This window comes from Nothoprocta perdicaria, unplaced genomic scaffold, assembly GCF_003342845.1.
Source record: "Nothoprocta perdicaria isolate Ctin4 unplaced genomic scaffold, notPer1 scaffold_441, whole genome shotgun sequence".
NCBI lineage: Eukaryota > Metazoa > Chordata > Aves > Tinamiformes > Tinamidae > Nothoprocta > Nothoprocta perdicaria.
Window position 1 is genome coordinate 77,751 of NW_020455690.1, and position 15,508 is coordinate 93,258.

Consider the following 15,508-nt stretch of genomic DNA (forward strand, 5'->3'; position numbering starts at 1 on the left):
TCCCTTCCCTTCCCTTCCCTTCCCCTTTCCCCTTTCCCCTTTCCCTTCCCTTTCCCTTTCCCTTTCCCTTTCCCTTTCCCTTTCCCTTTCCCTTTCCCTTTCCCTTTCCTTTCCGCCAGCAGAATACTTGATGTCCCCTCCCCAGCCCCTGACATCTCTCTTGTTGCCCTGTCCTTGCTCTGTTCTTGCCCTGTCCTTGGACACCTCCACTCTCCCTCCTGGACCCAGTGTGTGCTGGGTCGCTCTGGGAGCAGATTTCCAGGGGAGGCAGAGTTGGGATGGGGAGAGGTTTAGCAGGTCCCAAGCTGCTGTTTGGGATGCAAAGCTCTCTCTGCTCATAGATGATGATAAAGCAAAGAAATCAGTCCCCAGATGGCTTTACCTGTCCGGTGTAGCAGAGCCAATGGAAAGTCAGTGACAGAGACTGAAGAGCCCAACTAACCCTTTGGGGAAGCAGGGGACAAAAAGAGGAGTTTCTGGGTAGTTGGGAGATGAGACAAGAGCATGAGGAGAGCACAGGGAAGGCAAGAGCTGGGAACGTGCTGGGAAATAACAGAGGTGTAAGGGGTTTGTGGGAAGAGACAGCAGTTGTTTATGGCCCATTCTCTATCTCGCTAACTTGTTTGTCCAGGACAAGCGTTCGAGTGTGACTGTTGTGATCATGTGTTGTGCATGTGCTGAACAGGAAGTCTGAATTCCCAAATCAAGCACTTTCAGCATGACTCTTAAATCAGTATAAGTTAGTTCTGGGATAGGGATGAGGCAAAATGAAGGCTTTGGGGCATGGAAGCGTGATGATTTGGAGGTCTGAGTTGTGTACCATGCCTGGAAATCACAGGATGGGTCTTGTGTAAAATCCTGATGGGGAAAGCGGGCAAGCCGTCTGCCCAGGACCTGCTGTAGCTCCTGAAAAGTGTCCCCGGCTCCATCCATTTGACATCCCTAAGCAAGAATCACAAACTGGCAGTAGAATATTTGTGCCTTGTGAGTCTTGGACTATTTCTCTATCAAGCCCAGCATGTCCCAAATTGCCCTGTCCATCCCTCTGCCTGTGCTTGCGGTGGTCGAAGATGGTCTGGGAGAACTGGGCTAATGAAGCTGGTGGTGACGCTGGTTCATGCCTTGCCTTGGGACTGTCCTTCAGCACAAGAAGACCTGGGCTCAGGCAGTGGTTTGGGACAGCGTTGTGTGTCATAGGTCCATAGGAATAGAGGGCAGGGGCTGCAGTACCTTTCCTCTTGTCCCAGGGAAAATGTTGTTAAAAGGTCATTCTACAATATGTTATCTTGAGTCTAGATCTTTATGTCTCTTCTGAAACCAGTCTCACATGAGGCAGTTCTGAAGGGGCAGTGCGTGGACCCACTGATGTCTGAGGCTGTGCACTTCTCTTCTAGGGCATTCTCCTCAAACGCAGTGGCAAGTCTCTCAACAAGGAGTGGAAGAAGAAGTACGTGACGCTGTGTGACAACGGAGTCCTCACCTACCACCCCAGCCTGCATGTGAGTGCTGCACAGAGCGGGGCCGGGCGCGTAGAGCTGGGCTGAGGAGCAGGGTGGGCAGAGCGTCCTCCTCCGTGCTGCGGCCAACGCTGCAGATGCTCCAGGTGCAGGGCTGCTTGTAAGGGCCTTGGGGTGAAGACACAGTCTCTCCTTGCAGAAGGACCCAAAGCAGGAGTGTCAGTGATCTCTTCTACAGGACAGGCTTATTAAACACATTTGGTACACTTATTTACCAGAGTCTGGAGAAACCCCCTTCCCTCCCGTGTAAGCTGTCTCCCTCCAGTATCAAGCTGGGTGGGAAAGGCTGCTAGGAACATGCTCTGCATGGAATTATGCTAAGTAAATGCATCTTCCTTCCCTGTCTTTTCCTTGCTCAGCCCATTAAGGCCGGGGTTGCCACCTCCCTGCCTCTGGGGCGAGGAGCAGGCAGAGAGCTCCTTGCAGCCATGTCTGATGGTGCCATTTGGGTGTGGAATAATTTTCCTGGCTGCTAGGTATTGGGTAAGGGAGATGAGGTGCCTGTGCAGAGCCTGCCGAGCTGAGCTGTCACTCCATGCAGCTCGGATCCCCTTCACTGCTTGGCTCAGGCACACAGCTGCCTCCCCATCCATCTCTGTCGCCTCCCCACTGTGGGGCTAATGACTTCTTCCCCATTCCCTCTTGAGCACAGTTTGCTGCCGAGAGAGTGAGCCATGGCCAGGCACACCTGTGGCACCGGGGACCACAGCGCTTCCGAGCAGAGGACGTTGCTTTGCAGGAGAGCACCGGATGGGCAGCCCCGGAGCAGGATGCTGGGAAGCTCTCTGGGACGAAGGAGCAAAGAGCAGTGGCTCCAGCCCTGGCCTCTTGCTCGCTCCGCACGCCGGGGCCACGGCTTGGTCTGCAAACACCTCAGACACATGGGGCTCGCAGTGACCCCAGCCTCACAGCCCTTCCCTCGCCTTGAGCCCCATGGCCCCAACCCATGGGCTCGCTGGGCTCGCTCCTCCAGGCCCCAAATGTTCTCCAGCCCCTTTGCCTCTTGGCCCTGTGACTGATAAACGTGAAAACCAGGCATTACATTTCCCATGGATTACATTCATGGGACCTCTGAAAGCAGTTTTCCCTTTCGGTCTTTGGCAGCTGTACCATACAATGCCTTGTCTGGTTCTACAGTTTCCTAACTTCGCAGTCACATTTTTTGGCCTTGAGGGGGAGGGTGGCAGGGGTGGCTGCTGCCCGCTCGGGGTGTGGGTGCACGCGCTCAGCTGTGGGTCTGACACCTTTGCACTGGAGGCTCCATGGCCCTTGGTGCAAACAGCTCAGAGGCACGATAGTTTCTGGGGCGTTGTTGAACTGCTCACAACCGATGCTGCTGCACGCTGTGCTTCTCTCCTCTTTATGCATTTCTTCCTTGGGGGTGATTGAGATTGATGTCACTACCTTTCCTTCAGCGGTTTGTTTCATTACTATATTTCCACAAGCAAAAGTGTGGCTTGCTTCCACGCGGTGCCACTGGTGCTGCCCAGCCCATGGCTAAGAGAGGACCGAGAGGGGCCTCTCCTCCCCTGGATTACACTGAGTGCTGTGAACCTTCCACCCAGGACACAGGACTGTTCACCGGAGCAGCCAGGCGCTGCTGGGGACAGCAGAAGGCTCCGCCGCTGCCCTGCCGGCTCCGGCAGGGATGGGGAATCCTGCCCGTGTCCGGCTGCACGGCCACCCTGAGGGCTGGGACACGGAGCAGTGACGCCTGCCGTCGTGCTGTGCTTTCTTCTGTAACATGGACAAACCCAGGGCTGAGGAACTGTGTGCAGATCAGGTTGCCGGGGACCCCCCTGCCCGGGTACCGGCTTCACCTCCTCCTTAGATGGGACGGAGGTAGGAAGGCAGCCTGGAGGAAGAGAGAGTCCGGAAGAGGATGTCCCGTTACATCCTTCCCATCTTCGGGAGTGACTTGGATGGTGCAGAGCTTTTGTCACCTGCTTCGTCTCCAAGTTTCCATGTCCTTTCCTGGGACGTGACAGGGCAGAGCCCGTTAGGGAGTTCCTGGGAGGACACGTGTTTCTGTGCCTGCCTGCACAGCAGCAGCTGTGCGTCCCGCAGCGCGTCGCAGGGCGCTGCTGCCAGGGCACATGCCCCACACCCCGTGTCCAGGACACACTCAGTGTCCTGCGCTTCAAGGGACATCGCGTCCTGGCTTTGCCCACCCTGCGCTGCGGGGACAGCAGAACTGGGCGGCGGCAGAGACGGGCCGAGGGCATGGCTGGACACCGAGGGGCGTCCAGGACTGCCCAAGCCTCGCAGCAAAGGCCTTTCTGCTTCCCCAGGGGCTTTTCCTTGGCATGATTCAAGGCGATTTCTGTGTAGACATCTCTTCTCCTGCATCCGCTTTGCATTCTGTTCTAGCCTCTCCTGGGATGGGTGCAGGTATCCCACGGACTAGCAGCCCTGGCACCCTCTTTTTTCCTCCAGGAGCCATATCTTCCCAAATGTGTCTGTGTCCCCACGAGCAGATCTTACTCCGTGGCTCTGAGTCATCTATACTTCTGCTGTAATCACCCAAAAGCTGCTGGAGATAGTCGTCTGCTTCTGTGAGTTTATCAGTCTTCCAGTTGCAGGATCAATACCATGGCACCTCGACCCCGCTTGGAGGTTTTCTGCCTGGGAATAGGGGTGTGCAGCAGCGTGCAGGGCTGGCAGTGATGGGGCGAGTGAAAGAGGGCTCATGTGCGCTGGATCTAGAATGCTCCATAATTCCTGGAGGAAGGCGTTTCTGCCGTGGTTAGCAGCCCTGACCTTTGCTTGGCTCCCATGGAGCTGCGGCTTCTTGCTCTCAGGAGCTGCCACTGCCTCTCCATGGCCACCACCAACAGTGTCAGGCTCTGGAGGGAAGAGCCGGGCGCGGAGCAGCGGCTCTGGCGAAAGGCAGGAGCATTCGGCGTGCCCGATCCCTGCATTCGGCACAGCTTCCCTTCTTGCCTTTCTGCGTCCTCGTGTTTTTGTGTGAGCGTGTTCAGTGAGAAGAAAAGAACAAGTTTTATGAAAAGAGCAGTGTGGTTTTGTATCACTTTCCCAAAGCCTTGGAGAGCAAACGCTTGTGCTGGCGAGGGAGCGTATGTGGCTGAGCCCGGCTTTGCTGGCCGGGCTGCGCGGCGCTGCGCGGAGCACGAGAGGAAGCAGCTCCCATTTTGCAGCCAGTGGAGCCATTCACACAATCACCTTCTGTTAATTCTATCTGCAACATCAATTAAATTGTTTGTAGAAACTAATTGAATGTGGCTTAATCACACATCTTAATAGCTTTCCACGCTTTGAACTCGTTGTTAATTCCAGTAATAAAATGAAATGAGAGAACTGGCTGGGTAATTAGCGAGGAGGCTTGGGAAGAAATTGCTGTTTTATAGCGTGTAATAAAAGCAGTGCGCTGGTGACCGCTCTCTCCGGCAGGCAGCCGGCTAGCACAGCGATTGTGCTGAGTTAGGGAAAATCCTGCAGCCCTCCGAGGTTCCCTGCCCGGGGTGTCACCAGGCTCCCAGCAGCTGGGAGCAGCTCCGAGCAGTGTCCATGACTCGCGTGGACGCGGGGTGGTGCGTGTCCACACTGCCCTGCAAGGTCCCGTCGCCCACACGGGCAGCGAGTGGCTTGTGTCCAGCTGCGCCTGTGTTCGCAGTGAGGTCTGGATGCCTGACAGGGATCTGCCGAAGGACCAGAGTTTGGAATGGGGCGTTTGAGATGCTGTTGGGAGGTTGTAGCCTTTGCACGGAGAAGCCTGCGGCTGCAGAGCGTTGCAGGTGCAGCCCCTTTCACCTGCTTCTTGGACACAAGGACGGGGAGCCCGGTGGCTCTTAAACCTGTCCTGTTCACGTCTGCATCCTCTGGAGCTTGGAAGCAGAGGATTTGCACGGGGACCAGCTCCGAGTTAATCTTGCTGGCGACCTCCTTGTGAACTGGAGCAGACCGAAGCCTCCCTGCGAACGAGGAGCTGCGGCTGCAGCCTCAGCCCGAGCGGCTGCCATCCCTCATCCCCCAGGCTCGAGCGAGGCCTGGAGCGGAGCCCGTGGGGCGGCTCCGTCCACACTGGGGATGGATGCACCCGTCACGGGGCAGAGGGTCTCCTTCCAAGTGCTCCGGGACACAGTGCTCCAACCCCTCATCCTTGAGTTTGCTCCACCGAACCTCTGGTCTCCTTGCCAGGTTTTCACAAATGGACTTGTCCTGACATCTGGGTGTCCATGGCAGCATCCAGACATTATGTGTGTTAGAACTGAGTCAGTCTGGGCAGGGGAAGCAAGACCTGGCTCTTCTCTGAAGCCAGTTGTAACTCATCAGCTAGTTCAGAAAAGGGTATCTTGGATTCAAGGAATTGCATCTGAGTTGTCAGAGGATGGTTTGTTGAGGACACTGGAATTGCACAGTCTCTTACTTAGCTCACCTGGCTTGGTGGTCAGCACAGCATGGGAAAACTAGGCTGTGACTCCTGCATCACCTCCAAGTGACTGCCTAGCTCCTGTTTTACCCAACTGCTAACGTGTTTACCCACCTGTCCTGTCTACCCAGCTGGTTTTGAATGAGGGGATGAGAGGGGAGCTGAGGGAGGTGGCTGGCTACGTGTTGAGCTGCAGTTCTTCTGCCATAGGATTACATGCAGAACGTCCATGGGAAGGAGATCGATCTGCTGAGGACGACAGTGAAGGTGCCGGGGAAGCGGCTGCCGCGGGCGACGACGGCGGCAGCGCCGAGCGCCAGCCCCAAGGCCAACGGGCTGGCGAAGGAGCGGAGCAGCAGCCAGCTCGCGGCAGGCACAGGTACGACGGGGTGCTGGTCGCGCAGGGGGTGCCAGCGGTGCCAGCGCCGTAGCTGGAGCAGAGGGCAGAGCTCTTGCCAAGCCCCGCCATGGCCGCTCTGGTGCGTGCTGGGCGCTGCTGCCGCGCGAGCGCACAGGTGGGATCCGCGGCGCTCTGCGGCTCCGATCCCAGCACAAGGAGAAGGTCTATGGGCTGTCCATGGTGGCACTCAGAGGAGGTGGCCAAGTCCCATCAGACCCGGTCGCAGGTGAAGCAATTGCTCCCTGAACGAGGGAGATCTCAGAACTGGGGAGTCCCTCAGTTCCTGAAAATTCTGTTCTGTCTCTTTGTTTGCGGATGTTTTTTCCTTCCCTTTCGCCTGGTGAGACAATTAGAAGCAAGATCAGTTCATTATTATTGGTCAGTTTTCTGTGTGTCCATTGCAGATGCACCAAGATCGGGGGGACCACGTCAGGAGGTTCCTGGTGTTTTGGGGAGTTCCTGCCCCTCCGTGTGCTGTTCTCCTAGCACAGGAGGGATCTGCCACAGGCTACTCCTGAGCTTGGACCTCTCCTGCCAAAGTCACCAGGGGCCTTGGGAAGCCTTGGCTTTGTCCAGGGCGATGTCCTTAGCAAGGATGGATGGTTTCCATGTGCCTTCCTCTCCAAATGGGCTGCCTGCAGCATTCTAATTCTAATATGGGCAGACTTTGTACTGACATTATGTTCACACGGAGCTGGAGGGGAATAGACCCTCCTGAGCCCAAACTGCTGTTTCTGTAGCGTCAGAGATAGTCTGCAAAACATCAGCTGCTGATCGGTTGATTGAAATTGCTGTGTTTTATGATCAAAGCAGTGCAACTCAAAGGGCTCTACCTGCTTTCTGCAGCTGCTGTCTCCTCCACACTCATTTCTTCACCATCACTGAACCCCTTCAGCATGCGGTTCAGTGGGTCCAAAGGCAGGACAGGGATTCTGTGAACCAAGAATCGGGCAATACCTGCATGGTGAGAGACTAACTGGGGCAGGGTTTAAGAGTTACGGTGCATGACTGTGTCTTCATGAGCTCTCTGTGCAGAGAGGCACTGTGTGGAAAGGGAGGTCAGCTCCGGGCAGGATGATAGCTCTCCCCTCTGTACATAGCACTCCTCGGACATGTATTCCCAGGAGCCTTTGGCTGATGTTTTTCTTAAAGAAGGTTATATCAGAGCTGTGGGAAGTATTAAAAGGCAGGCTACAGAAAAGCTGATAGTAACATGTCTGTGCAACCCCATATGCTGCTTGCAACAGTCGTCCTGATCCCGCTCAGCTCACAGGTAAGTGAGATGTGACTTGATCACTGATTGCAGCTGCTTGGAAATCTGGAACCTAGGAAAGAGATCCATGCTGAGGCCTCTTGGCCTGGCAGACAAAGCGCCGTGGGATCCAGTGCGGGTAGCTGGAGCTGGAACAATTTAAACTTGAAATGAGATGGAGCTTCCTACCAGGGAGGGTAATTAAATGTTGGAATAGTTTATCTGGGGAGCCGGTGGACTCATCACTGCTTGAAGCCTTTAAAATGAGATTAGTTATCTTTCTACGAGGTGCGTTGGAATCCAGCTCGCGTGTGCGTCGCTGCACAGGGGGCCGGGCTGGTGGCACCGTGCGCTCCTGTCGGGTAGAAATCCCTGATTTTGAGACTCCCTTTCCCTGCCTTTCCCTGGACCCCGAGCAGAGCGGTGCTGCCCTGGTGCCGAGGACGTGTGTGCCGGGGCACGACTCGGTGTTCAGGCAGCAGAGACTGTGCCTTGGCTTTGAGTGGTTGTCTGCAGTGGTCAGGATTATTCCCCCCGTGCAAAATTGGCAAGATGTTTTCTGAGGACTTTTTTGTCAGTTATTGCCAAGCCTCCAAGCCTGAGTGCAGCTGGCAATGCAGTCGCTATGTGCAACAAGGATCCTGCTTAGAATGACTTGCTGCTGTCCCCAAGTAATGCTGATATGAGATTTGGGGTCAGCAAAAACCTGCCCGGCCTCAAATCAGCAGGAACTTTGCAGTTTTTCTGCTGCTGGAGCTAGGGACAGGACCATTACTGGGATCCACTGGGTGTCTGTCATGTAATACTGGAGAGGGGACACCTCAGCACTTCCATTCTGTGCCTGAGCACAAAGGAGCCCTCAAGGACAGGCTCTTTGGAGACCTGGATTAATCATGGTCCTACACCAGGATTATCTGGTTGAAACCAAATGGCCTGTGTTTGGAGTCAAAGCGAGGGGTCTGTTATGTCCTCGAGGCCTGACCTCTGCTCCTGGTGGTGTCTGCACGCACTGGATGCACAGTCCTCACCCAGGAGTGAGAGAAAAGCAGATAAAGGGGAGGGGAAGGAAACGCAAAATGTCTCCTTCCTCCCAGGAGCTCTATAAAATGCACATACAAAATGCTCGTGATGACTCCAAATAACCTCCCAAGTAAGCACAGGTTTCTTCAAAATGCGGCAGATTTTTGAAGCAAAAGCTGTGGTGTTCCCGGCTGTTACGGAGCTGGTTTGGTACTGGCGGTAGCTTGGCCATCGTGTCGGGGAGGGACGGACTGAGAGAAGTGGCTGGGGGACAAACACCCATGGGCTGGTTGGGCACCGACAGAGCGGGATGGGGAAGGAGCTTGTGTTGGTGAAACCCGCGGGACCTCAGCTCTGAGGATGATACACAGCCATCGAAGCAGACGGCTTTGCTGCTCTCAGAATTGTTTCGTTTCACACATTGCCTATTGTAAACCAGTTTTAGGGTGTGCAGAATTCTGACAGGCTCTGCAACCATTTCTGGTTTGCCACTATCCAAGACATGATTTTGGTGCAACATATAAGCAAATATGAAGTGCTGTTTGGGTTTTCAGCGTTAGGAATTTCTCCGCAAGATCTATAGATCTTCAGAGATTTGATGGAAAGATTGGCTAGAAGCAGAAATTTTGTCTCAAACTAGAAATGTGCTTTCTGGTGTTCCTGGGAAAATAGATTGGGATTGATGTAGGTTTTGGAAGTTGGTTGCTGAAAGCTCTTGAAACACTTAATCTGCCCAAGAGAACCTGGCAGGATGGCCTCTGCTTTCCTAAGCGTTTTGTTTTCTGTTTCCCAACTGTATTTCCTCCTAAGTTTCTGTCTGTTTGAAATGTTACTGGTAGACCCCAGCCAGGGGTGAAGAGCAGGTGATGCAGAGCATGGTGCCAGTCACTGTCCCTGGCAGTGCCCAAGAAACGTGTCTATGAGGCACTTAGAGACTTGGCTTAGCAGGCCTGGTGGGTTCATGGTTGGACTTGATGATCTTGAAGGTGTTTTCCAAGCATAGTGGTTCTCTTGATTCTGTGATTCTTGCTTTCCTCCCTGCGAGCATGAAATTTTAGCACTTTAAAGCAGAGTGTTTGAGTTAGGAAGCACTTGGATGGGCTCGCTCGTGACCCGGGGGCTCGCTCTGCTCTGCTCTGCTGTGCTCAGCTCTGCTCTGCTCTGCTCAGCTCTGCTCTGCTGTGCTCAGCTCTGCTCTGCTCTGCTCAGCTCTGCTCTGCTCAGCTCTGCTCTCCTGTGCTCTGCTGTGCTCTGCTGTGCTCTGCTCAGCTCTGCTCAGCTCTGCTCTGCTCWGCTCTGCTCAGCTCTGCTCTGCTGTGCTCTGCTCAGCTCTGCTCTGCTCTGCTCAGCTCTGCTCTGCTCTGCTCTGCTGTGCGCTGGGTTCGCTGAGGCCGTAGCCGGGATGCGACGCCGCTCGTGCGGCAGCGCTGCGGGTGCTAAGGAGCTGCCCGCTTTGCCAGGCTCTGCCAGGCCCCTCTGCGTGGCCGAGCACGCTGTGCCTGCGCTGCGCCTGTGCTGCGCCCGTGCCCAGGTCTCCAGCGTGGTGGTGCCGGTGCTGTTGCGGGTGCTGCCGGGCCGTGTCCCGAGGGCAGCGTCGCGTGCAGGACAGTGCAGTCCACACGTGCTCAGGCTGGCAGGGTCTTGGCAAACTCTATTCCAGCATTTTCCAGCTTTTCGGTATCTTAACTTTATGATAGAAGAACATCCTCCCCCTTTTAATTCACTTTTAATTAAGTTAAAAGGCAAGTATTTTTCTGAAGAACAGATTTTCTGTACTTTGAACGTGTGGGCTTGGCTTGTCCCCTTGGTAGGTTTGGAGCACTTATCTAGGAGACACTGGGGGAGGAGATGGACACTTGTTCTCAGAATGGGTTCCTTTGGAAGAGGATGGGCAGCACCATTTCCCAGTGGGATGCTCGTCTGTTCCCTGGACACTTGGGCATGACGGGATTTGGGAGGGCGGGAGGGGGACGTGCGGATCTCCACCAGAAATGCTTTGTGTGTCGCCTGCCACGTGTTCCCTGCACGCGGCGGTGCTCGTCTGGAGCGTCTGGTTGGGATCCCTCCAGAGCCTTTCCGTGTCTGCTCCTCAGGGGTCTCCAGAGGAGTGTGCTGGGGTTCAGCCGGGACCCCCCTGGCTGCTTGGACCCTGCTGTGCCTCGATCCGTGTGTTCTGGCTTGAGGAATGAGGACAGCTCTTGCTCAAAGTGCAGACTGGATGAAAAGGGATGTTTTGGTGGAGAAGGACAGAGGGTGGCACAAGGAAAACACGGAGCCGATGTGAATGAGCGTGGGTGTGGGTACAGCTGCCGAGCGGGGGCTCTGCGTGCCCAGGGAGCGAACCCCGCGGGTGGGAGACGCCCTGTCCCACCGCGGGCTGGGCACAGCTGGAGCAGGACAGGGACAAGGCCTGGGGCAAGGCTCCTGCGGGAGCGGAGGCAATGGCCACGGCCGCGGCGGCTCCGTCCCCTGCTCCGCGGAGCAGCGGCCGGATGAGGATCCCGCTGCCCTGAGCCTCTCCCTGTGGGATTTCGCCTGCCGCCCAGCAGGGAAGGTGGCCCTGCTCCCATTGCTCCAGCAGCTCCCGTTGCTCCAGCAGCTCCCATTGCTCCGGCGGCTCCCGCTGCTCCGGCGGCTCCGGTGCAGCGCGGGACAGAGCCTGCCCGGCCTGGCCGGCCGCCCCACGCGGGGCCGCGCGCTGCCCCCCGATGCTCTGCCTTGCAGAGTGAGGGATTGGCTCCCCCAGGCTGGGCTGCTGAGCCTGCTGTGATCATGTCACGTCGGGCTCCGTCGATGTTAACATCTCATTATCTTTGTTACTGTAATTACATTATCCGCTGCTTTATGCAGAATTATTCTCCGAGGACTAATTGATGGATCCATGTTTAATTCATTAATCATTAGCATCAAATTCGACAATTACAGTGCACACTGATTGTGGAATTTCAAATGTAATGAGGGAAGAATTAACAAAGAAAAGGGAAAACCTGTTTCCCCAGCACACCGCTGCTCGCCGTGGGGGACAATGACATTGAGGGAAGCAGAGGCGCGGAGAGCAGGTGACGCGGGTCACGGCAGACGGGAGAGCGCCAGGGCCCTCCGGACCTTCCTGCAGCTCGTGGCCGCGCCGTTGTCCTGCCGGGTCGGATGGAGCCTTCAATCCTCGAGGAGAGCCGGCGCGTGGGCTGCGCCGGGCGAGCGCCGCTCCTGCCGCCTCGTGCACCCGCGCGGGGCCGTGGTGCAGAGCCACGCAGCAGTCCTGTAGCCCCCTTCCCCTGCTCCTAGCGCCTCTCAAATCATCTGCAGAACAAGCCTAGAGCAGCCTTCTCTTCCCAGTCAAGCTGTTGGATCTGCTCCCCAAGGACCAGCGCACGTGTGATTCTCTGGACAGCTGTTCTGGGGTCAGAAACAGCCATTTCAGGGTCAGAGATGGATTCACCTTCTTCCTTCCTGAGAACGTGCCACCACAGAGACTTCATGCGTATGAGCATGGACACTTCTGCTTAGGATTGCCATGGTCCTTGCCATGTAACGCAGACCGAGGAGCAGAGCAGCGTGCGTGGGGTAAACGCTGGAGCGGCGCAGGGCTTTGTAACTGCTGCTGCAGCTGGATGCCAGGCCATGTTGCAGTGCAGGGCGGTTTGGTGCTGCAGAAGTTTCCAGGCGTGGTTTGCCTGAGTGCAAAGTGCTTGAGTGCTGACCGCGGGGGCTGCCCTTGCTCCCTGCCAAGCCCGGCCGGCTCGGGTCAGGTGCCAGTATCGGTGCTGGTGCCGGTCAGCTCCGATGCTCTCAGTGGATATGTGCTGCTCGGACGTGGTCCCAGGCAGGCAACTGGAAACCTGGCGCTAACCCCTCACTGCAGGGCACCTACTCTGCCTGCTGCTGAAATGGGTAGGAGAGCTTGAGCTTGGTCACGGTGCCTCAGGCAAGGGCCGAGAACTTAAATACAGGATGCCCACAGCTGGAGGCCAGTGCGTGAGGGTCTTTGGAGCTGGTTTGTGTGGCCTTCAGTCTGCCCAATAATGTGTTAAGGGGCTCTTTGTAGTGTGAGGATGCAGCAGACACTGGTGCCGTAGCAGGTTTTATCTGTAAATAATACTTGTCATTATAAGTCCTATATAAAATACTGTAAATTGATGTTTATGCTACTATAAATATTATAAATTCACTATAAAAATCGTGTTTAACCTCTTGGGATTTTTATCTGGCTGCCTAAAGTAGGAGAATGAATCCAAACAGTGGGAGCCATTGCATTCAGTGCATTGCACTGAACAGGAGCAAGAAACGAGGTCTGGGCTCGGCGTGGGGAGAGGAGGGTTTTGCAGGGGAGCTCGCAGGGGTTGCACCGGGCAGGGCAGGGCCAGCAGAGCTCAGTACCCAGTTCCTTTGGCTCATGGAAGCCTCAAGGCCTGAGACAGGCGGGATCGGCTGGAGGTTGTGTTTGCTAACTGTGTGCTAGAATAATGTTGCATTTCACATTTCCAAGCCTTGTAACTCTCATTCCGTTCTGCTAGGTTTTCGTATTTCTTTCTATAGAGGAGAAACTGAGCCAAGAAGAGGTAAAGCCAGAATTGCCAAAAGCACCCGCTAGCTACGTATCTTTGCTATAGAGCCCGAGGATTTATTTTTCAAGAACTTAGCATTTTTATAGCCCTTTAAAGCTCAGCTGTGAGCTCTGAGCACAGGGCCTCCAGCTGGGCATTCAGAGCAGGAGGAACACATTAGCAGTGGCTGATTTTGACAAGTTTTTGTGTAAGTGACATGCACAGTATTTCTGGGAGTTTCACGGCAGTGTGTGGAATAGATCCCCAAAGGGAGCTCCTTAACCTCGGACCGTCTCTTCCTGCCCTGCGAACCCGCTGGGACGTGCAGGGTCCATGCCGGGCTCTGCAGCGGGTGCTCTGCTGGCTCGTGGAGGGTCGCACGGGGCTCACGGTGCCACCAAGGACCCCTGTGTCACGGGTGAATCTCTTGTGCCCAGTCCCGGCTTGTCCCTGTTTGCCATGCGCGGCTGTGCAGAGTTCCCGGAGCGCCGCGGTGCTGGCACTGGACGCGCTCTGTGCCCTCACCCGGGGCCTGGGGATGAGGCCATTCCTGAGGCGCAGCCCAGGCTGCTCAGCAAGGCGGCGGGCACAGGTATTGGCAAGACATGGTGTGCCAAGCCATGCCGTACCGTGCTGTGCCATGCTGTGCTGTGCCAAACTGTGCCATACCATGCCATGCCACGCCGAGCCATGCTGTGCCATTCCATGCTGTGCCGAGCCGTGCCATACCGTGCCACGCTAAGCCATGCTATGCCGTGCTGTGGTGGCACTGCAGCATATTTGCAGCATCCCCATGTTGCGCCCGTTGTCTCCCTTTAGACTCTTTGCTCAATCCACTGCACCTCATACGCAGGAGCTGGACTGTTTTTCCAGACTGGGTCTGCTCTTGTCGGGGAGTGGAAACGCTTCCTGCCCGGGGTGAGACCAGGCGTGCCAGGGTGTTTGAGGTTCACACGGAGGCGGCAGTGCGGGCTGGACCGGCGCGGGCTGGGCCGTGTCCGCTGGGACGGCGGCGATACGCGAAGGTCTCGCCTGCCTTTCCAGTGTACATTGAGCTGCTCCACAGGGTTGTCCTGGGCCGGTTGCTACTGAGTTGTAGCCTTGGCACAGTGCTTGCACTGCCCAGAGGAGTAGTCCGGGTGTATCTGTCAGTGACAGTGTGCTGGGGGGCAGCTCAGAGGAAATCTCTTAGGAAAACTCTTGTTTTACAGAGTTTGTTGCAGCTCCTTGTCTGCCAGGCCTGCTCCTCCAAGCCTGTTTTCACTGTATGCATTGAATGGCCTTGCAGCTGCCCCGAGTTGTGCTGTGGAAACAGTCGTATGGAAAAACTGTTGCTGTTACATCCTTCTCCAGCCTTACTGGAGGCTCTGCAGACACGTACAGAGATGCTGCTGTCTACAGAGCATTAAGTGGCTTCAGCAGTGGTTTCTGGAAAGGCTCCTGTTCCCTTGGCCAAGCAGAGCTCCTCCAGCAACCGCAAACAAGGAACCCTGCCTGGAACAGAGGAGCCCTGAGCTCCTGCGAGGCCTGGAAGCCACCACCTGGCCATGAAAGCAAAGTGTCACCTCCTGCCCTGCAAGCATGGAAGAAAGGCAGCACCTCCCAGCTTCAGATCCGCCCTGCCCCTCTGCTCTCAGGCTTTCCTTCTCAGAAATCCCTGCCCTCTCTGTGGGCTGCCAGGGCAGACGGCCTGCCGTGCTCGGTGCATGGCAGCGTGCGAGGTCCTGGCTCTGCCACCTCACTCTGCCTGGTCACCCCCGGCTCGCGATGGGGCAGACGTCGCGGTGCGCCGGCTGCACGGGGCTGGGAAGTAGCTTTGTGGGATGTCACCTCGCTGGTGCGCAAGTCCTCAGCGCTGCTTGGTGATCTATTTTCTATTTCCAAGCTGCACGACAGCCGTCTGGCAGCATTTGTGCCGGGAGGGGTTTTTAGCCCGTCTGCACAGCCATGTGCCTTGTCAGCCCGGGATGCAGCTCTCTATTTCTGAGACACTCAGACACCAACTGCTCAGGATGAGCAGCAAGGCCAGCACCAAGACCGCCCTGCGCAGCTCGGCATGAGCCAGGTCCCTGGAAGGAGCGTGGGGCCGCCCTGTGTGGCGCCCTGCCCGCGGTCAGCACCAGTGCCCTCCGGAGCACGCGGGGTGCACAGCGGTGCCGTTCCCTGCAGAGACGAAGCCCTTGCACGGGCCGCTGCTCTGTGCTGCCGCGCACACGGCCAGGGCCACCCGGCACCGCCGCAGCACCCGCCTTCATCCCTGCTTTGGGCAGCGCTGCAGCTTCCCGCCCTTTGCAGCTTCCACCCGCGCTGCAGCTTCCACCCGTGCTGCAGCATCCACCCGTGCTGCAGCTTCCAGCAGCGCTGCAGCTTCCACCCGCGCTGCAG

The 15,508-nt window shown here is 56.4% G+C and overlaps 1 protein-coding gene across 1 annotated transcript in view; it reads left to right on the forward strand.

Annotated features, from left to right (window-relative positions):
* Positions 1-15,508, forward strand: part of LOC112953399 (arf-GAP with GTPase, ANK repeat and PH domain-containing protein 3-like) — a gene marked incomplete at its 5' end in the record, with an annotated part of 87,902 nt that overhangs the window by 46,215 nt on the left and 26,179 nt on the right. The window contains 2 exons of the mRNA XM_026046449.1: positions 1,395-1,499; positions 6,118-6,286. Coding sequence (XP_025902234.1) covers positions 1,395-1,499; positions 6,118-6,286 — 274 coding nt within the window. The remainder of the gene's footprint in view (positions 1-1,394; positions 1,500-6,117; positions 6,287-15,508) is intronic.